Here is a 22,742-nt window from a genome sequence, read left to right on the forward strand (position 1 = left end):
CTCTCACTTTCACCATCTCCTGTGATGGCACCAGGGCCTAGAGGTGCAGCAGGACGTGTTACAGTGCCCTGCCCTGTGACAGCATCTCTGCTCCTGTTGATGGAACCACGAGAGGCTCCTAAGCACCAGCAGGGCTGTAAATGAGAAGGACTTAGTTATCTTCAGCTTCCCCATCCAACCTAGTCCAGAGAAAAAAGGTGTCCAGCCACAGCAGGACTCACAGTGCAGCTAAGGAGAGAGGCAGCACAGCACTTCCCTGGCAAGGAGGGTCATCCATCCTCATCTGGATGCAAGAGATTTTGTCAGAGACTCCGGAATTCATTTGGCTGGGTTGCAACCCCACACTGAAATTGCTGTGAATACTACAGCACAGAGCCTCTTCAGCTGATGTCTAGAAACTGCTTGTGGTTTCAGAGCTCTTGCTGATGAACTGCCCAGCAGCTGGTCATATTGGGAGGGCTCTGCTTATTATTTTCAATGGCAATCTTGCATGGAAGGAAAATCAAAACACTTTCCTCAAGGTAATTGGCTCTAAAACAATTGAAGAATTTTCCACAAGGTTGTAACGCAATTAGGACAGGCATTTTAGATAATTTATATCTCTAAAGGTATGTTTATGCCATCATAATCTTCTTTTGTGGGAAAAAAAAGAAAAAAGAAAAAAGCAGGAAAGAGAAAGCTGATTTTGCTGTTAGAGGCAATGAAATATAGATTAAACATGGACATCCACCTAGTACTGATTAAAAGGCAGCAGAATGCCAGGATCATCTCTGAGGTGTGATCATGGGTGGGTAGGATGCTGTATCACCAACCACACATCTGCAGGTTTCCCATTCAGGTTTCCATCAATGCCAAGTGATGTGTCATCACTTGCCTTCTGCTGCAGCACTTCAAGAGCTGCACTCCCCAACTGCCCTGCCAGCTTGGATGGGAGCAGCTGGTGCAGCTGGGAGCACCAGGCCCACCTCACAGAACAAAACCATTAGCCACGCCAGTGCCTGGGCTGGTGTTCTGATAGATATCCAGGAACACCCTAAGCAGAGATGCCAAACAATCCCAACATGCAGTAACAGCTCCAGAAATGCATGAAACAGCTGGGGAATTTGTTGATATGGGATACTGTGAAAGCCAAAAGCATGGATGTAGCATTGCCCTGGCACCACTGGGAAGCCTCTATTTCCCTGACTACCAATAGGTCCAAGGGTATAACTGGGGAAATGAATGCTCTGTGCCTGCCTGTTCCTCATGTTTATACTTAACCGCCTTTGGCTGACTCTTGCCCAAGACACAGTCCAGGGCCAGGAGACATTTTGCCTGACTGCAACCAATACTGAGATTGAAGTTATGGGATGAAAACCTTTAGCCTCCTGGCCTAGGTGGAAGCAAATGAGTTGAATGATAATGAAGCAAATAATCATTACAAATGGGTCTGAACTGAAACTGGGGAGACACTCAACATCTCTTCAGAGCCACAGCAGTCATTTATGTGTAGATGTCCTCTCCTCATGACAGTATGAACCAAAGCCATGGATTCAGACTATCACCATTCAATGACATCTGGATGTGGTCCCTAATGGTAGAGATGCCACCAAGTGTATTACAAGAGTAACACAATGCCCCTGGAAAAGTAAAGATGTCCCTTACCCTGGGATGTAGCCCAGCTGACCTATCAGCACACTACAACTACCAGAGAAGCAAACCCAAGAGCTGTATTCCTGTACAAAGCAGGTGACCACACCCTTCTGCTCTCAATCAGACAAAGAAGCCATCAGCCTTGCCCACAGGTTGATCTGCCTATATCCACTAGATTCATGTTTGCAAAAACCTACCTTGAGCCATTTGGGAGCAGTCTGGGAACCTGGCCTTGGGGTCACAGACCTGACCCCAGCCTGGCCAAGAGGCGACATGAATGTCCTGCCTGATCCTTTGTGTCTTGCAGAGGCCTGTGACACAACACACACCCCAGACTGTAAGCAGAGACTTGCTCAGTTCCACTGCTATGAGGTCACTCACTTCAGTTAAAACTTTAGCAAAACCAAATGCAACCTCTTAACATGAAAGACTATGGACAGGGATACTCACTATTGGGCTGAGTCGTTAAGTTGATATTCCCGGGACCGGTTGAAGCATTCTTGGATCCCAGAGTCTGCCCAGAGCCTCATCATAGCTGACAGCAGCTCTGGAGAGAAGGGCTCTGTGTCCTCCATCCGACTTACGACATCGCAGACCATCTTGGCATCAGCCTGCAGAGGAAAGAAATGAGAGGTCACAGAGATGCTCAAGGCAGAATTTGGAGCCAGAGATTTCAGAAGCAGTTCACCAAACCATCAGGAGTAAAGAGGCTGTGTTTCTCAGGATGGGGCTTTAGCATCCACACTGTGTGATCCAGAAAGGGCAAAAGCAGGATGGAGGAAGGAAATCACAAGAAAAAAGGTTGTTTGTGCAATCCATCTCACATCAACAAGTATTCTATTCAGCAGATAAAGCAATCTGCACTGCACATGTGTGGAGTTTCATAGGAACAGAAAAAAATTCATACATGTACAAGGACATTTAAAATCATTAGCAACAATACCTGCTTTAGCCAAGTGTGGGACCTTGCTGAAGTGGGAGCTTTGTATCAGAAAGAACAGCAGAAAGACTCCAGAAACAATTTTTTCCAGATGCTGGTTTATTGCTTTTCCTAAATTCTTGTTCTTTGCTATGAGCCCCTGCTATGATGGCTAATTCATGTTAATGCAGACCACCTTGGCTGGCTGTGGTGCTCTGTGACTCAGAGGGAGAGGAATCTCCCACGGTTATGGAGTGTGGCAGTGAGGGCAGGGCCAGCTGGCCATTTTCAGATGGAATCTCTTTTGGTGAGAAAAATGAGATTCACTGGGACAGCAACTTTTCCCGGAGGACAGTGCTCTGGCACAGCTTGGGTCCGGAAGATGTCTCAGATTTAGGATGGGAATGTCTAGACAGCCTTGGAATAGCTGAGATCAGCCCTACTGTCTGATGCTTCACTAGTTTGTGAAGCAGGACACTCAAATTCATGACCCCCTCTGCTTGCTTTGCAAGAAGTGGATGTCCCACACCACCCACAGACTCCTGAAACCCTTGGGATGCTGGCTAATCTGCAGAGTTTTTCTTTCATTGCTTCGAAAATGTCTCATATTTCTATGAGCTGAAACAAACCCAATTATTATTGCTATAATTAATTGGAAAAGAGGAGCTCTTGTTCTTCGGGTGTGTGCAGCAAACTTGTGAAGACAATCTCCTTGTTTTACTACCTTGTCCCTTGTCTGCCAGACAGAACCCATTCTTGGCCAAAAGCAGATGGAAGTCTTTGCCTTCCAGGGTGTTTGATCTAAACCAGCAAGTGCAGACCAGAAACACAAATCTCAAGAGGGGAGTATTGGCACTGCCCATGCTTTCCTGGGTACAATTAGAAGTGCCATCAGTGAGGAGCACCACAATAACCTAATTGTATGGATGGGAATGACAAGTGTGTGACAGGGTCTGCATGGTCAGGACCAAAACTCCTCTGTAGCCTCTTTGTTGAACACTGAAATTGTGGCAAAATTGTAGTGCACCAAACTGAAAGCACTGGAGACTGAAGCTGATGGAGATTTCAGTGCTCAATGAAAGAGCCTCAAGTCCCCTGAACATTCAGCCTTTATGGGCTGAAGAAGTCTCAGTACTGTATGTATCAGTACTGTATCCCATAAAACTTAATGGGGTGGACTCTATGCTTTGAAGGCTTTATGAACATAAAATCTTTCTCACAGAGCACTTAACTTTTTATTTTAGTGCCCAGAAATCCTCCCAGCCCTCTGTAAGGACTCTGTTCATTTTGGAGAAACAGTATTGGTGACTCACACCTCAAAGCCAAGACAAACGAAGAACCTTGAAGAGTTCAGTTAATTTCAAAAGCTTGTTTTCTGCCCCGGAGTGCTCTGTGAGCTGAGTGAATATTCATAAATCATCCGTATGGTTTGCCTGCTCTGCTGGAGCTGCAATTCTGCTCTTTTCACAGACTCTAAATGACATAAAACCTGCTAATGGCTGTGGTCTGCCTTGGCCCCATTATTTGTGCATGGGTGATGAAGGAAAAGCATCCATGCTCCCAATCAGTTAGAAGGACATATTTCTATGTTATCTTGACTACTGGGGGGTTGTTGATATAAGTCATAGATCTGTCCCTCTGTCTGTGATGGCAAAGCACATTTGAAGCTTTCCAGCAGTCATGGGCAGGGTCTGGGCTTCTTCTGAGTTTTGTGGATTTAACTGCAGGCTGAATTCTGCAAAACATCAGAGGGAATGGCACAGTTGTCTGTGCTGGGAAATAGCTGTGTCACCTTTTCAGCTACTGAGACTTGTGGCAGTTCCCTGTGAGTAAGACCCAACAGAGGAGGGTTTGAGCAGAAGACAGAGATGGACAGCAATGACCAGGCAGAATGGGAATGACCAGGCACACACATCTCTGGCTGTGGTTGTCTGTAAGTCTGCTTGGGCCAGAAGTGGAGCTGAGCACGTAGGACAGGTGATTATTTTGGTCCATGCTCCTCTGCAGTCACTGGACGTCCCTTTTGGGGACAGGAGAAGCTGCCCTCCCTGCCTCCCCTCTGCAGGGCAGACTGAGAGTCAACAGGCTGGAAGAGGGGAAGAACTCAAAGGAAAGTTTATTGCTCCTGCTGAATGGTAATAAAAATAATCCAGACTTAGTTTTATTTTGCAGAGTGAACCACTGAACTCTTGGTTTTACAGATGCAGAAAAAGCAGATGAAATGAGTACTTTTAAAAATACCCCTCCCTGCTGCCAAGGTTGAAGTCCCTCTGTCAAGGAGCATGGGGCCATCCAGGAGTTCAGGCATTTGTTAGATGATTTAACGAGCAATTAAGGATCCAAGAAGAGAAGATACCCCTTTCTTTTCTCACTCTCCAGGCTGCGTCTCAAGCTGGGAATGACATTAAAATCTCCAGCTCCCCCTGGGCCCAGCAGGTAGATTTTTAAATACTGCCTGATTGACTTTTCCCTGCCTGCCTCCCCCGGGTCTGCTGCTCCTGCTTTTCCCGAGGTGAGAGGAGCTGAGCCTCCTGCCACGCTCTGCCTCTGTACTGCAGCCAGCAATTAAATAAAGCAAAACAAAACAGGCCAACCAGCCCCCCCACTCCCCTGCCTTGCTGTTCCCATCCGACAGGGTTGTCGTTAATGAACATCATGGTGGTATTTCAGCTACCTCGGGAGCTAAAAATAGGCAGTGCTTGGCCCCTGGGATCGCTGGAAGGAGCTACAAAATGGTGCAGGGCTCCTTCCACCACTGCTGCCTCTGCCCTTCCCAGCTGCTCTGTCTCCTGTCTCCTCGGAACAAGACATCTGGGAGGAGGGTAAGAGGTCAGGCTGGTCTCCTTCAGTCTGGTTCTTATCTGGCAGGAGCATCCCAGCCTATCACTGCAGCATTCCCACGTGTCCTGCTGCCTCTCCCCAGTGCCTTGCATTTTCCATAGCAGGTGAAACCCTAAGCTGATTGCCTTAGGGTTGTTCATTATGGAGAGTGGGATTTGTCACTTTGTGTCATTCCCGAATGCTGATTCCATCTACATACAGTGGGAGAAATTAAAGCTGGCTGGGCATGGCCTGGGGAGACAGCTGAGCCTAGAGACCTTGGTAAGGTGAAATTATACACCCAGGCTTTAGACATCAAGCCAAAACACCAAATAACCCTTTGCTAAAGAACAAACCTCCACCCTGGTTGGGGATTAGAGAGGGCTCTGTAAGGCCAGGGCAGGGTCTGAAATCCACAGGCAGATGTGAACAAGAAGCTTGTAAACACAGCAAGAAGTCAGCATGTGTCATTCCTAACCCCGTGTTGTGGGTCTACCTGTGCACCAGACTTTCGGTATAAATCCAGTTCAAAAGGGGATCTGTTCTCTCCCTAACCTGGACTTGACTGCAGTTATTTAATTGTCTCCCATATGTCACTGTCACCAAGCTCACAGCCTGTGCTCAGCATGCAATCTTGTGACTTCACTTGCAACAGCCACACAGCCCAATTAATGTGTTACCTGGCTGGGAGGGAGAGGAGCCCCTCCCGCAGTCTGACACTGCCAGCACTCGTGTTTGTCTCTGCAAGCAAGTTATTTTCCATCACACCGATACAGAACACCCCTAAATACTTGTTCCTCACCACCAGCCATGACTGGTGCCCATGAAGGTACCAGCAGAGCTGCTGTTGCCCTGGCTGCTGCAGAGTTGTACTGGAACAGGACCCAGATCTCCATCTCTGACTCTTCCCATGTAAATCGTGGCTCTGATCCTTTTGAGCTGCCTGGACACTGACTAGGAGACTTTCTTTTCTTTTTCTTTTTTCTTTTCTTTTTTTTTTTTTTTTCCAGAAGGAATAGTTTCCTGGAAGGGGATATTTTAAGGGAAAGGCAAAACCTTGTGTGAAGCTGTGTGGTATAAATCTGCTAAACCCTACAGAGCTGTGCTATGTTACAGCAACTGGAGAGATGAGCTGGTGTGCCACACCGTACTGTCCTTTCCTTTTGGTGAACTAAATCCCAGTAAATACCTTTTTTTTTTTTGCTGTTATTTACTCTGATTAATGATACTTGTCACTTAGCCTGTCTCAAAGGTTAACCCTGGGGCAATTTCCTCTGGTAGCTGGTTGTACTAGGAGCTGCTTCTCAGAACATTTCAGAAAATCCAAGCAGTGGGGGAAAGATAAGCACTGCAATTTGGCTGGCAGTACAAGACAAATCAGCACAGTACTAGTCATCAGCAAGCAATCTCGTGAAAATGGTAGTGGCCATCACGAGTCATGAACCTGGAGGTAATCAAACTGATGTCTTGAGACAATCCAGCATCCAAAAGGGACATCCTTGGAAGGGAACCTTCGTGAGGCACCCAAATCCTGACCTCAGGGCACAGCAGTACGTGCCTCTGCTACTCCAGTGAGAAATGATGTCCTGGAACTTTGGGGCAGAATGTGTCTCATAAACTGAAAACCTCCCCCTTCTCCTTACAGTGTCTCAGAAATATGGACCCCACTTTCCAGCCAAAGTGTGGTTGCATTGCAGCAAACACCAGTGATTTTCACAGCATTTCAGCCTGAATAAATCTTGGAAACAAAGCAGGGCTTGTGAATATGCCTCTTCCAGAGACATCCAGGGCCCAGCTCCAAGTCCATAGAAGTTTTTGTAGGAACTGAATAAATAGCTACATGTATGACTCTCCCCCTCACTCTCCCTCTCTTTCTCACACATCTGTGTTTCAGAGCTGACCTCTCAATCTGTGGAAATCTGACTGGCATGAAGCAGCTGCTGTGCATCGTGGGAGAGACAACCTTCCTCCTGCACCCTTCCATCTGCCCTTAGAACATTTAATCGAGGCCTCCCATCTCAGCTTGGCATTTGGCTTGCTGAGAGATCCAGGAAGGCACCAAGCAGGTAAAAATCTATCCAGTGGCTTATTAATATCTATCCCTTTGGCAATTACCTTGAGGTGAGCACACAAACTGCATCCCCTCTTCACTCTCATTAACTGGAGGTGGAAATGAAAGACTCTGGACACAGATCCCAGTGGTCTGGGAAAGGGATTTAATCAAAAGCTCAGCATAGCACTCTCTTGCAATTTACATCACACAGCAAAGCTAAGCCTAAAAAGTTAAGTTAGAGATGGCTGGCTTTCCACAGAGTCACAGTAGTCATGTACCCTTGTGTAAAACATCTCACAAAAAGGTTGTCTGACTTGGATACAATGCCGAAGATCTGCTGTCTGTCTGGGAGCAGACAGACTCTTCTGTACAGAAAACATAACCTGACAGCCATGGTGATGTCCAGATCTTCTCCCGAACTTGTGCTGGCTGGCTGGCAATTAGTACAGCCCTGGTTTTCATATCCTTCTGGAGCCAAGATGGCACCATCACCTCTGACTGTCTTGGCCAAACAGTTCTGGGTGTCTGGGAAGTGGTCTAGGATCTCTAGCCTGAAACCTTGTTACAGCTGTTTTTTTCTGTCTGCTGCTTCCTATTTGGGGAGACATTGAGCAGGACTGATATTATAGATTATTACATCTCTTACAGCAGGCCAACTGCTCTGTGTTCAGTACTACCTTCATTCCCGTTCTCTTTAATACTGCAGTTGATCAAATAAAATTTGCTAGCCCTTATGTGGGTATAACTCTCTTTTCCCCTCCTGCAACACATATAAAATAATATTCCTGGTTTGCTTGGACTGATGACTATCTGGCAATCCAGGGACTGGATACTGCATGAACTAGACCAAGCTCTTGGGCTGCCAGCTGGCCATCACCACAGTAATAATTCCTATAGCTCTATGTCCTGTAGAACATAGTGGTTCATTCCCTATTGGGGGAAAAACCCACCACCCAACAACACAGAACTCAACCTGGAAGAAGGACAAGTCATTTCCTGAATTTGCTTTGTTCTAGGAAATGCAGGGCCCTCCCCTGTTCTTGAGGAGCTCAGAGAAGCTCCAGAGCTGGGTGAGACAAACACGGTGGGTAGCTGGCCTGATTTTTCCAAGCAAGGATGGAGAAAGCCAGAAAGCACATATTAAATGGTCTCAAAATAAGTCCTGACCCACTAGCTGCAAAGGAAGGTGAGAAAACAGCACTCTGTCCACCCCAGTCCCTTCTATTTCAAGCAGAGGGCATCCCCAAGAGACCAAGAGCCACTGCACACTCCACCAGCATCGCTCCGAGGGCAGAATGCTTTGATGGGTCCTCTGCCCTACAAGCACTGAGCAATTGGGCTGAGCACAGGACCTGAAAGCCCAAACGTCATCCTTCACAGAGGACTTTCAGGCCATGCAGGCACAGACAGCACTGTACACCAGGGAGGGGATGAGAGAGAGAGTCACAGATGGGGGACATTAGCCGCATGGCTTCATGCTCTGCAGGGAAGTGCTCTGCCGCAGTGCTGAGGAGCAGGCTGGAAACATGTAAAGATGAGAGAGCAAAATCCTTGCAGCTTACTGCCCTTCTCCTCTCCCTGATATCTTCTGCTGGGTAAAAGTCCATAAAATGTAACAGCACTGGAGTATTTGTGCTGCAGTAAACGGTGGGGAAATGCCTGAGATGCCATGGGGGAGAGCAGGTGGGGAAGCTGCATTGGCTCCTGGCATTTGTAAAACAAATTGCTATTTTCCATTCATTGCAACACACACAGCTGAGGATGAACGGAGTGGGAGTGGTGGTGATTCTCTGGGAACCCACTCCGGGTTTGGGAATTCCTGATGGCTTTAGCCTGCACATCTTCCACTCTTCAAATGCCTTTAAGATTTTCCACACCAATATCCCTCCAGGTGACTGCATTAGGGGCGGCAGGGCAGAGGGGACACAGTTGCATTCCAAGCTTTCCCACCACAAAGGGGGAAAACAGGCTTTGTCTTTGGAAAAGAAAGGGAAGCCAGCTCCTATGGTGGGTGCATTCCCAGGAGAAGGATTTTTTTAACAACTCTGGCTAAATGCCACTTGTGTATGATGATTTATAGGGCAGTGCCTTCCTGCTGGGAAGTCGTGCAGTGCTGGAACCTAGTAATTAGTTTAATGCTCAGAGCTTGATGCTGAACGGTGGGTGCTAATCTCCACTCCACAATTAATCTCACAGATTTATCAGTGCCTCTATGATGAAGGACTAAGTCTGTGGGTTACATTCATCTGTCTCTGAAGAAAGAGATGGTGTTTCAACTAGAAAGAGGCCTGTTTCATTTTATGGTCCTTTTTAACTTGGTGATTTGTGTTGAAGATATATACTTAAAAGACAACAGGAAGAGGAAAAGTCCTTCCTTTAGCCCCAGCCCTGTTGAATTCCATCTCCCTGTTGCCTCTTTTCTTCTCTGTAATCCATAATTGGGATTTCTGGGTAGGGATTTGTTACTGCTCTCCGCTGAAACAGCTAGAGCAGTTGGTGGCTTTGCTGTCCATACTCAAGCCTTGTGCCTGATGTGGGGGATCTCAAAATTATTTCTTGCCTTGCTGATGTGACATCAGGCATCACAGCAGCCAAAGAATACTGATTGGCAGCAGAATACACTTGGCAGCAGAATTGAAAAATTAGGTGGTGTAAAAAATCAGCTTGGATGAAACATGGATTCTCCTGTGAACCCAAAATCCTCTGAAAAATTTAATTTCACATCCAGCAAAGCACTTGCCTTAAGCCCTACAAAAATATTTTGAGTTATTCAGGTGCTCAGTATTATTATTTTAGAAGTATGTCAATTTTCAAACAAAAAATTTGGTTTTGAATGAAAACAAATTACTTTGTCCTTTCATGAATGCAAAATCCTCATGAAAAAAAATTTCATGTAATTACCTCTTGTCCATAACTACCTGTAGATTTTGGCCAGATTTGTGGATTTTGACCTCATTTTACAAATGTTTTTGGTTTATTTCACACAATTTTTTAGTAATTTCATCAAACATTTCTGTCTGGGTCTGTTAATGAGTACAACCAGAACTTTCTAATCAGGAGTCCTTCATCACAGCTTATTTTCTTTTTTAATTTCAACTGTCACTACCTCAAATTTTCTGGTTTTTGGTCCTGTGTGCAATTCATGGAGTGATTGGTTAGCAAAATTTCGCCTATGACTTCTTACTACTACAATCTTTGTTTAGCTTCTGTCCCTCTTTATTTCCAGGTGACTGTGAATCCTCTGCAGGGAGGAAGAGAATTTCCAACAGACAGGGGTAGAGGAGCATTTGGCTGAGGTTTTGCTGTGAGTAGAGGTTGTATCTGATGGGGCTGAGGTTGAGCAGTGACTGGTTGAGGAGTCTGGCTGCTTAAACGGAGCCCCAGAGTTCAGAGAAGATGAAAGACAAATTTTTAGGTAAATCTTCCCTGTGCGGCTATATTTCCAGCAAAATCAAGACTTGGGTGCTTGTAACAGGCTTGGAGGAGCTCTTCCTTTGATCAGCAGGGATTACAGAGACTAACCCCCAGCAAGTTCCTCCTTACTGGAGCTGAGGCACATCACACACTAACAGATTTGCTCATGCATTGTTTCAGGTTGCTGCAGAGAAAAAATGTCCTATATTCTCCCTACAAGAGCATCAAGAAAGTTCCCCAACCCTTTGGTAAGGGGAGGGTGGGAGGGGAAGAAGAGGGAAAGGGAAAGAAGAGGGAGGGGAAGGAACATGTTGGGTTGAGTGTGAGCATTGCTGTTCCAGGGGAAGCTGTTCTCAGGGAGATTAAGAGGAACTTTATTTTTATTAACGGCTCTTTTCAGAGAAAATGGATAAATGGGACCTCAGGTGCATCATTAGATGACAGGATAGTTCATAAAATAAGTGTCTGGCAGAAAACTACCTTTCTAACACCTTAACAAGGGTAGGCAGAAATAGGCTGGGGGCCGGAAGAAATCTTTGATGCTGTTTTGTATATTTATTATTTATTCTTCTGGCACAAATATAGCATCAAAGAATATCAAAACCAAAAAAGCCCATAAACTGCTGTCACTGGATTAGTCCTACATCTCTGTAACCATGGCATCATGTAGTAATGACAAGGAAAATCAGCAACAATGGGAAAAAAGCACCCAGCATTTATGACACTCGTGAGGGTGAGGCAGATTTCCTCTCTTTGGTGAGGATGCACCAGAAGGGATAAGAAAATCTGTGAGCATCTTGCTAGCCTGGGCATCTGTGAGGCTCAGCTATGGTGGAAAGTGCCACAAAATAATGGAATTACTCCCTTGTGTGTAAGCCTGTGTGATACATATGGAGGATAGAGGGTGGATATCCCCTAAAACACTTTGCTGCCGTTACAGGTCACCTCAAGCCCCACAGAACAGTGGGGATGGCACCAGTGCCTGCCTGTAGCCAAGAATGGTGGCTGCATAGAGCAGAGGACAGTGCTGCCATGAGTGCAAGGCACAAGTTTAACACTGTACTGATTATTTCTTGGAAAATTATATATATTCACTTTTTTTCTGGAATGCTTTGGCTGGAATGGAAACATTTCAAGTACCATCTGGGGATTAGGGAGCTTCTTTTAATCTGCTTTTGTTTTGTTTCTTTTTTTACATCTTTGCAGGAAAAGGAGTAAAAGCCTACTCCAAAATGTCCTCCATGGAATGGAGGGACTGGGATTTGTCAGTGTCATGCAGTGATGCCAGTGGATAATGGGATGTGAGAACAGTGCAGCCTCTGAGTGCCTCCCAGAGTCCCCTTGCAGAAGGGGTCAGAGCTCTCCTGCAGACACACTGGGGGCAGAAGTAACCAGCATTCTCCACCCATACAGCTGAGAGCAAAGCTCAGGCTTGGGGTCTGTTCGTGCCGCCCTGGACTCGCCCAGCGGCACATAGCAGAATTGCCAATTGCTCCAAAATCTTGAAGCAGAGACTTTCACAGCTGCCTAATGGGTCTAGAAATCTGATTTCTTCTAAAATAAGCAGCCCAGGCCTATAGTCAGCATGTACATCTCAGCAGCAGAGTGCACAGTGGGTCCCTCCATGGCACAGCCAGCTAGTTGGAAAGAGAAACCCCAAGAAATCCAAATGTCTGTAATTCCTAGCTCCCTTCTATCTTCCCTTCTTGGTTACTTTGGATTTTTCTCTCCTGGCAAGCCTCTCTCCCCGGCACTCCTGCAGCTCTGCCTGCCTGCAGCCATCCCAGCCCCAGGAACAGCCCTGCCTGCGCAGCACTCTCTGGAGATGCCATTTCTCTCGCAGGCGTTCAGCTCATGGTGCATCGCAGAAAAATATCCCCAGTGGAGTGAGCGATGCCAGTAAGACTCTTGCCTTCCCTCCACCTCCCAGGGCTACTTTCTGCCTTGGCTACGAGCCTGCTGCATCTTTGTGTGGTTAATAAAAATAACCTAAAAGTACTCGGGAGCAGACAGAGCAATCCCAGAGACTCCAAACATCTAAGGGGCTTTGTTTCCAAGGCAACATCTTGTCTCCTAGCTGCAAAAGGCCACGGGAATGAAGGCAGCCTATGGAAAATGAATAGCTAAATGACAACAACAACAAAAAAATCTGCTGGGGAGTGTTTCAGAGAGGGAGGGGTGTTTGTAGGGGGGCCAGGAAAGAGCGAAGCTGAGCAAGCCAGGAGTAGCTGCACAGAGCATGCAAAGGGACAGGGTGCAATTTATCTCATGAGAAGCTCAGTCCTGCCCCCATTGAAATGCAGAGCACCACTTCCACAGACTTAATGGGAGCAGGGGAGCTTGCACAAATCAGCTATTCTTTTCTTTCCCCTCTTTTTTAAGCTACAGTGTTTGAAGATTGGAGCTAGTTAAAAATAATCTATTGTCCGAGGCAGAGACTTTCCCGGTCCCAGGAGCTCCCCAGCCAGGGCTGCAGCTCACTATTGATTTTGGCCACCCCAGTTTCCCACTGCCAGAGCTACCTCCTCCCTCCACAGCCCAGGGCAGTGAGATGGGAGGTGCCAGAGCACCAGAGCATCCCCCCAGCTCTTCCAGGAAAGAAACATGTTTTCACCCATTTTCCAAAGCTTCCAGAGCCGTGCAGTCTGTTAATATCTGTGTGTAGTCCAAGCTGCAGTCAGTTCTTTCACTACGGCTGCAAGGATGGCTTTGCTTTTAAAGCCTTTTGAGCCAACTGCTTTGACAGTGGGCTTAGAGCAGCAGATATGGGGAAAACACAGATCCCTCTGCCCCCCACATCCCGCCCATGACACCCACGGCCCCTGCCTGACAGCACCCTCCCTCGAAGAGGGGCAGGCAGGCAGGTCTGGGGCTCCACCATGGTGTATCTAATGTGCAAGCTGCCCTTACGTAAGTGCCTGCTGCAGTCCAATGCCCCCGGGATCCTTGATGGGATTGATATCAGACAGGGAGGGGAGAGGCTCCCCAGCGCCAGCCGAGACTCCTGCCTGCAGATGCACTGCTCCTGCCCTTCCTCTCCCTCGTGTCCCACGGGAATGCCTAAAAGCTGAGCATCATGATGCCAAGTGAGCTGCCAGAGCTTTTCCTCCGTGTCTCAGGAGGTGGCACGGATGCCCTGGGAACATGACAGGCGTTGGGTCAGGAGCTCCTCCAAGCTGGCACAACCTACACGGAGCTGCACCATGTCACAAGTGGGCTCCCGGCACAGGGAGGGGAGGAGGAGGAGGGAGCCTGGGCATTTCCCTGGTGTGGCAGGAGGGGTTGAGGACATTAGGGTGTGTTGGTGCTGTTCTCTGCCATGGGCTGGAGTCAGCCTCGGACTCAAGATCTCCCTCTCCTTTTCCTCAGAGACTCTTTGGGATGATGAACAACTCAGCCATCGATGTCCTGCCTGATGTTAAAACGTTTTATTTAACTAATGTCTTTTCTTTGTACCTTCTCTCAATCAATACCATGTGAGCAAGAGGTTTCCAGAGGGAGAGATGATGGGAAATGCTCACCTCGCACTTTTTTTCACACCCTTTGCTGTGGGCAGAGCAAATCCATCCACATGGATGGATGACTGCTATTTATTATTCATCTTGGTATGTGAAGCAGAGCCTCCGTCTGAGCAAGTTTGGAGATGAGGTTTGCTTCTCACTCCTCCTCCTTGAAATGGTTTTAAATTTAGCTTAACTTCAGGGAATTCCTCCGAAATTGCCCTGGAGAAGCAAGGCTGCAATTTGGTCCCTATAGCTCTGCCCAGAGCTGGAGGGCTGCCATGGAAAGCCTGCCTGCAGGGAAGCAGAGCTGGCCTGTGTGCTGTCAGCACCACTCCCGACAGGCAGTGCTGTTGTGTCACCATCCCTGTCACCATCCCTGACTCGTGCAGAGCAGTGGGGTACCCACAGTGCAGAGCAGGAGGCATGGGCTGCTGGAAAAGTGGGGGACAAGCAGTCTGGCCAGTCATTCTGTTCCCTCTCTTCCCAGGGGACATTCAGTGGAGGAAAACCTGGGTGACAGGGAGCTGCTGGAGCTTGAGAATGGACCAGTAGTGATGGGACTTGATTTAAGAATCAGGAGAGCATGGGACTTGGATGCTTGTCTCAAAACCACCACAGCCATTTTACCTTCTTGTCCCCATTTCATCCTTCTTGCAAGTACCCACTGAGAGTATTGTACACTTAATAATTTTCTATCCTAAACTCCTTTGTCATCTCCCTGAATCATCTTCCACTGCCATAACTTTCATCCCTACATGGCTGAACTTTTCTTCTACATGAAATCATTCCTACAGATCACATAGAGTTTTCACTTGCAAATACTCTTGGACCACTTTCAAAGCATTCACCCCTACTTAACCATGACATAAATTGTGTGGTACTCTCTGTACAACTGGCTCTCAAAATAGTTCAAAATATTATTAATACAGGAGCTGAGATTTTCCAAGGTACTTGATCTTGACTTAACCTGGTTCAGACTGGGCTTGACTGTAAATTGTTAACAACAGGAAACAATGAATGTTCCTGAAATTCCCATCGCTTGGATATAATGATAGGGAAAATAGACTTTGCAGGATACATTATTATTGGCTTGTTAAGAATTCTCACCTAGATGTCTTTAAAAATGCATCTGCTCAGGTCGTTAATGGCTTAAGCATAGACAGTCTTATTATGTCTGAATGAATTAATAGTATTGATTTATACTACCATAAATTTATAGAATAAATTAGAGCTAAATTACAGCCAGCTGGGTGGCTGTATTATACTTCTTTGGAGTATTTGCTGGCAAATGTCACATGTTTTAGTTTTTCAAGAGACCTGAACAGGGGACAATACACCTGTTACCCTTGGTCCTAACACGACCAGGTGATGAGCATCTGCTAAGCAGTCAGGGCACTCCAACCCCCTCCCAAAAACCTGCCTGCCCCTTCATTTTTTGTGCCACCCTTCTTCTTCAGATGGCTTAGCTCACTGACTTGGGTTTGACAGACACACGCTCAGGCTGGCTTCCAGACCCTCAGCCAGGGATAGACAATACACGCTTACATCTCCTCCACACATCAAAACTATCAAGCTTTCAACTTGCCTTTGAGCTGATATCTTCAGAGTAATAGGTCAAGCTGGAAATGCATTTCCAGCCCATGTCTGCCCACCAGAAGCAAGCTCTCCTTTGCTCCTTGCCGCTCCTTGAGAGCCACAGCACTCAGTAATGAGGCCATTGATGGAGCAGTGGTATGTTCTTTTGTCCCTGCCAAAACCCTGCTCCCTCCTATTCAACTCAACAAGATGTGAAGCCCTGGTGCTGCCAAGTGTCCTTTCAGCTGCCAAAGGAAAAGGAGCTAATCAAACGAGGAAAAGAGCCCAAGTACCAGGCTCCATTCCCAGCTCAAAGCCCGTGGATACAATACCCACCAGCTGGACCAGCCAGCTCCGAGCAGCTCCTGTTCTGCCCAGCCTGGGGTGAGAGCTGTGGGCTCTGCTTCTCCCAGTCTGCATTACTGCTGCCTCAGTTAGCCCCCCTCAGAAAGCTGCTGCATTGATCCCTTTCAAGGCACACCACAGCCTGTACTTGTTAGTCCTTTATTTATTTTTTTTAAATTCCGTCCCTCACTGCCAGCTTACTATCTCTCCCCTCCTTATTTCCCACACAAGGAGAAAAGCCTCATGCTGTGCCTTTCATGTCTCTCGGCCTGTGAGTGGACAGCACCTTTGAAGCCATCTTTTTGCCCTCTCTTTCAAACTCTGCTTGGTCAGAAATGGGAGGAGACTGTTGGTTTTCAGTATCAATATTTGAAGCACCGTATGGGTCGTTCTCCTGCAGCTCTGCTCGGTCAGTGATGCTCACAGAACTGGCTGGGCAGTGGCCATCAGCTGGCACTGATGGTTCTGCTGCTGCTCCACATCACGTTACACCAGATGAGCATGGGGGTTGTTTTTGGCTGCACCTTGATCTGCTTCTCCACAACATTCTTCCATCTCTTCATTTTTAGCAGTGACATTAAGTATTTAGAGCATAAAATGACTAATTTGCCTCTGCAGCCGCTATGTTTTGAGGCCGTTTGGGAATCGCTGAAGTTATTTGCCACCTACAGCCCAGTGAGTTTTATAAAGGCATCATACGTTTCCATACTACTTCTTCCTTCCAACTGCTTATTTACCATGGAGCCACCACTGTGATGATGACTGGGGGGCAGCTGCTGCTGAGGTTAAACGCAGAGGTTATTGAACAGCCTGCTTACCACGCACAACAGTTTAGGAAGGGAGGAGAAAACAGTGCTTTGCCAAATGAGTAACACCAAGTTATCTGTTGCAGCTGGAGCTGCTCCAGCGCTTTTGGCATTTCTAGAGCTGATGGACACCGCAAAGAATATTTAAGGAGACAAAAAGTAATCGGCACGCTTTGGAGGCTGGCCATAGTGTCGCTGTAAATGCCTCTCTGCTCTTGTAAAAAAAGTGCCACAGGCCCTTCAAAGGTCACAGGTTGCTCGGGGTCACATTTCTCCTGCTAACATGGGGCCCCTGACACTGAAGGGAGAGGCAGGCCAGCTCTGAGGTGGAGAAGGATGCGGTACGCTCAGCAGCCCTGTATCCCTCCTTTGATGCTCTCCTCCCTCACTGGAAAGCCTGTCTGAGCAATCTATCCTTGGGTGCAGTAATCCTGGCTTGGCCAGAGTCGCTGGAAGATGGGGCAGCCTTAGCACTGCCATTCCAAACAGCCCGAGGCTGGTGATGCGGCTGACATGGTGAGACAGGAACAGTGCCATGGGGCCGAGAGGTGAGCAACACAGAGCTCCCCAAACCCACATGCAGCAAATACACATGGGGCTGGTCAGTGTCAGCAATGGTGCTGGTGCCAAATCACAGAGGGGTCAGCAAAGCCACTCCTGATGGACCCAAAGGTCATGCTGCACCCAGCCTCATGGTTACCCAGTCTCATGGTAACCCTGTGTGTCACTACTCTGAGCAGCATGGTGCTGGGCCTTTGATGACCTCACCCTGCTGTGATGTGAAGGTGGCACAGGAGCTTTCCAGCAGCTCTGCTCCCAGCCTTGACATGGGAGGTGAAGTTGGGGATATGCTACCTGTGGGCCCATGCTCCCTTCCATCACAGCCCATCATCCCCACACTGCAGCTGGGCCCTCACCACCTGTGTTTTGGCTCATTCTTTAGCTCCAAACAAACCCCTTCTTCTCTCTGGCTTGACTAGGCATGGTCTGGCTGGATGTGTAGTTAATGCCTGCTGAAGGCCCAAGACATGAACCTGTGGCCTTTCTCCAGAGGCTTAGTTGAAGGGATCATGGTCTACAGCAGGCAATATTTTGTCAAGCCAGTTTCTGTTTACAGTCATGGGTGTGGTGAGCCTTGCCTTCAAAATTCATCTGTGAGCTCTGCATGTTGCTGGATTAAGGATAACAAACTCCTAAGGAAAGGTGTTTTACAGGGAATATCCTTCTGAGCTGCAGTGTCAGGTGCTGGTGCCCTTCCCTGTCTGACATCTGTGCCCTGGACCAAGCTTTGCTTGCTCCATGGGAATGCTAACTGCTGACTCCTCACCTTTGGCCATGCTACCTTCACCTGCCCATCCATAACCAAACCAGAGCTTCTGTCATGTGGTATCTTACCCACTCCCTGCACCCCAGCAAGTTTTCTTTCTCTTTTTCATTTCTATGAGAAGCTATAGAAAGCCTGCTCCAGCATTAGAGCCTTCTCAAACAAGTGGAAAACACCCATCCATGACCTACCCCACCCAACTTCCCATCCCACTGCTCCAGGCCAGCCTGATGGACTCACAACCTCAGCAGCTTTTCCATTTTAATGTGAACAGTCCTCATCCCCCAGCTGGGGAAATGAACACTGGCAGGAATTTTCTGTGTTCGTAAATATTTCCCTGCTACTGTGAAGAGGCTGTTCTTCCCATTCTTCATATCAGATGAAGATGGCTGCTCTGCTAGCTCACCATGTAAATTTAATCGCATTCCCAAACCTCTGTCCTACATAAATATGAATGTATCTCATCCAAGAGGAACCTGTTACTGAAGGAGCTGCATTGCTAAATCATTCAGAAGGTTATTGTTTGAAGTACTTGCAGTCAACAGTGTCTTGGCGATTACAGCTCAAAAAGGGAGGGAGGGTGGAGGAAAAGAATGAGTGGGGATCATGGAAGCCTCTTTAAATGAGGGAGCTTATGTACCGAGATCATCAAGGTACAAGCAGGGCATTGCCAGCCAGCAGGTCTGGCCCCAGGAGAATGGGCCAGCTGCAAGCAGCTCTACAAATTATTCACTGCCAATTGCTTTCTTGCTGCTGCCCTGACTTATTTACACTCCAAAAGATTTCTGAAGTGTGTTTATTTAAGAAAGATAAATCCAGAGGCTCTGGAAGGGAGAGGAGCTTTGCAAAGGAATCAGGCCCTGGCACGACACAATTCATTTCACTCATTAACCCCTCCTCACGAGGAACACACTAAGTGCTTATGCATTATGCATCACCAGGAAATTCTGATTTGATGGAGACTGAAGGTTAAAAGGCATTTCTGTGCTTCTCCTTACTCCTCATTGTCATGCTGGAAGATGGAGAGATATTGTGGAGGTGGGGAAAATTGGGGGAGTGAGAGCCCCTGTACCCTGACACTGAGTGCCACAGTGCAGATGGGAAGAGCTTGATGGGTGCTGAAGGACATGTGTTCCCCTGACGTTAATGTCTCTTACAGAATTCAAACATTTCCACCCCCTTTATTAAATTCCCTACTTTCTCTGAACAGTTTTGTGTCACCAGTACACAAACCCACCCAAATCCTCACCTTCAGCCCTGTTAAGAAATATAATTCTGGTACTGCAAGAACTTGGAGAAGCCACAAGGTCCAAACAGAGACTTTGTTCAGGCACTGCACCTTCCTCAGCTTGTAAAGCAGCAGCTGGCTGAGCTCAGAGTTTCTAAGCTGATTTCAGTAATTTAATTGATGATGTAACTGTAGATATCCACAACTCTGTCCTTTACTTTTTACTGATTCATCTGTTCCTCAAGCAAATGTTTAAAATTAATTTGCTTTTCTACACCTGCAAGTTGCAAGTGTTGTATTTTAAATGTCAGTCCAATTTTTCGGAGGGCACTATTAGGCAGATGTCTATCTGCCCATAATGAGCTGGGTGCATGTCACAGTAGCTGTAAGGGATAAAAGCCTTTATACCCTGCAAGAGTGTCCTTTGGGAGCATGCGCCTCCCAAACAGGAGCCCCCACTAGCATTTTGGAGATGTCCATCATGGCCATCATTCCCCTGGTTCTGGTGCAAGGCATCCAAGACTGATGGGTTACCACCTCTTGGGTAACCCATGGGAGGACAATGCCAGATTGTTCTGCTTTTGTTCCAGCTCCAGATAAGAAGTAGTTATTTCCCTGTTGCTTTGCTCCTTCACGTGATGCTGTTCAGCCCTTTGCAACAGCAAAGGTTAGGACCCCATCTTGTTTCTACTTAGGTTCAGCTACATGTATAATTCATATGAAGTGCTCACTCCCAGTGCTGCTGCTGGAAAGGCACCTCTGACACCACTGGCCTGGCCCCACTCTGGCATTTGAACAGCATGTACTGGTTTTTATGATGAGTGAAAGATGTTTTTTAGAGTTCTACTGAAAGTTCTGCTGAGCTGCGCGGAGTTCAGAATTTTGTTTTCTGGCAATGGGCTTTCGCAGTCAGATACTTCTCATGCATTGCAACAGGATGAAGCTATTAAAAATACAATTTAATTTTGGTCTCTCTGCTGATCAGTCCAGTGGGAATTCTCACTTAATCAAACTTTAATGTTTTCCTTGTAAATTTCAGTAAAATCAGTAATTGGTCTGATAATTGAATTTTCAGATCATGTGTCAAAGGAATAATGGCATGCATGGGATAAGTAGCAGTCTGCCTCTGGAAGCCCAAACATCTGAAATGGAAAATTCTGCAGAATTTAGATAAAGATTTGAATATAATGCTGTGGAGCTAAGAATAGACCATATTATTTATATCGTCAAAGGAAGCGGCAGAAATCACAGAGATCTTCAGAGACTGAAGATGCTCAGACAGTTATGCACAGGAATTGTGCTCATGGAGCTGACGTGGAAAGTTACTGACGTCTCAGTACAGGCACTCTGCTCCCAGAGGGCCCCACAGACCAGGCAGCACTTCATGCAGAAGAGAAGTGCCAGGCTTTTCCCTCCTGGAAGACACACTCAGGGCATCTTCCAAGTGCCTAGGTAGAGAGTGGGGAGTGATGTGCCCATGGCAGAGATGCCTTGTGCCCCACCTGGTGCATCCCCCCTGCACTGAAGCCCCTGTGTGCCACATTGTGCCCCATGTTTCCAATGGAGAGCTAATTTCAGAGATTCATTAGTGTTTTCCCACTGAGTTATTCTCCAGTTCCATTCCTTAGTAGGAGCTGATTTCTAACTAGATTGGAGAATAAATGAAACAGCTAGTGAGAAAAATTCAAAATATCCTTTCAATTAAAAAAAAATAAATATATAGGCGTCATAGCCATAACAGATGCCTGCATTTCTCTGAAGTTCACATACTTTAAGAACTGTGCCCCTCTCTCCTGGGACCATGACAGCAACACTCAGTTTTTCCTGTACTTCAGATGCTTTCAAGCTTGGAAGCATTTCCAGAAGCACAATAAATGCCTGCTTTTAGCTCTTGTTTAATTATTCTTTCTTTTCTCCACAGCATGTTTCTTGTCTCTTCACTGACACTTTCCACCTTCTCCTCTAGTTCACCATCTCTCTAACTGAAGGTGAACATCTCCAACCCTGAAAAATATATAGATGGAGGGGTTGGTCCTGTTTCCTCTCTCTACCAGTGTGCATCTTCAGTGTCTTTGGTGAAATTGCTTGTGCTTACATTAAAATACAGGAGAGGAGAATGAGAGCTCATGAGCCCATCCTGCTGGGTCTGTGTGATACCTTCTTCCCTCAAGCCAAGGCCACAGGGATGTGTGAGCTGAAGGCTGGAGCGTGCCCATCTGCAGGGTAGGAGACAGATGCTGGGTGGGAAGCACGGCTGCAGCTTGCTCTGAGAGGCTCAGGTGCCAGATGAAGGATCTGCTTTCCTGGGAGGAACAGGCAGTGCCAAGCACATGCTGCATCCAGGACTCTCCCCTGCAGAGGAGGGGGGCAGGGGCTGTTCTCACACTGCCTACGTGGGTGCCACCAGCCTCTTCAAGGAACTGCAGTCAACACTTGCAAAGAGGGTGATCACTCATCACTCTCATCAGCTTAGGTGTGGAGGGAGAGATGATGTTCACACTAATTCAGGCTTAATTTTTTTTCTTTTTTGACATGAGATATCTTATTTGGCTTTGCCAATCCTATGTCCGTCAGAGCCAGCTGGATGCTGGGGTTTCTCCTCAGTGCCATGACAAGAACTTACACTGGTTTTTGCAAAACAAATGTGCCAACAGATTTTGGCAGGTGGTTCTCCCCATGCCCTGTTTAGATAGTATTAGGTTCTCTCACTTCAGCAGTATCAAATGTCTGCACTAGAGTAATGGCAAAATATCCTCTTGTGTTTTTTCCCTTAAATTTTATTTTTTTCTCTCGCTTCCATTTATCAGCTAAGCATTGCTATTGCTAGGTAGCAAAAATTAAGATATTCAAACTATTCTGCTCAGCTTTTCACTGTCAAATATTCCAGCAGAACCACTTTCCCTGAAAATGGTGGATTTTGAAAATATCTGCATTTTTAGACAGAAAATTACTTCCAGGGAAATAAATAAATTTGGATAGAGTACATGTACTGGCATTAGCTCAGCTCCTTCCATCTCAGAGAAGGGGAGTTGTTTTAAAATTCAATCACTTGGATGTGCAGGAAAAAATGGCTCTGATTTGTTTTGATGATTAAAATGTCCAAAAATATCAGTTTCCTGTCCA

The 22,742-nt window shown here is 46.9% G+C and overlaps 2 protein-coding genes across 3 annotated transcripts in view; both read right to left on the reverse strand.

Moving 5' to 3' along the window:
* Window positions 1-22,742, reverse strand: part of GNAO1 (G protein subunit alpha o1) — a 141,256-nt gene that overhangs the window by 46,337 nt on the left and 72,177 nt on the right. For both annotated transcript variants that reach the window (XM_085071779.1, XM_085071780.1), the window contains exon 4: window positions 2,083-2,243. In XM_085071779.1, coding sequence (XP_084927905.1) covers window positions 2,083-2,243 — 161 coding nt within the window. The remainder of the gene's footprint in view (window positions 1-2,082; window positions 2,244-22,742) is intronic.
* The window catches only part of B3GNT9 (UDP-GlcNAc:betaGal beta-1,3-N-acetylglucosaminyltransferase 9), a 306,546-nt gene that overhangs the window by 24,109 nt on the left and 259,695 nt on the right, over window positions 1-22,742 (reverse strand). The window lies entirely within an intron of this gene.

The sequence above is a fragment of the Lichenostomus cassidix genome, chromosome 11 (assembly GCF_008360975.1).
Source record: "Lichenostomus cassidix isolate B80296 chromosome 11, HeHo_3.0, whole genome shotgun sequence".
NCBI classification, from domain to species: domain Eukaryota; kingdom Metazoa; phylum Chordata; class Aves; order Passeriformes; family Meliphagidae; genus Lichenostomus; species Lichenostomus cassidix.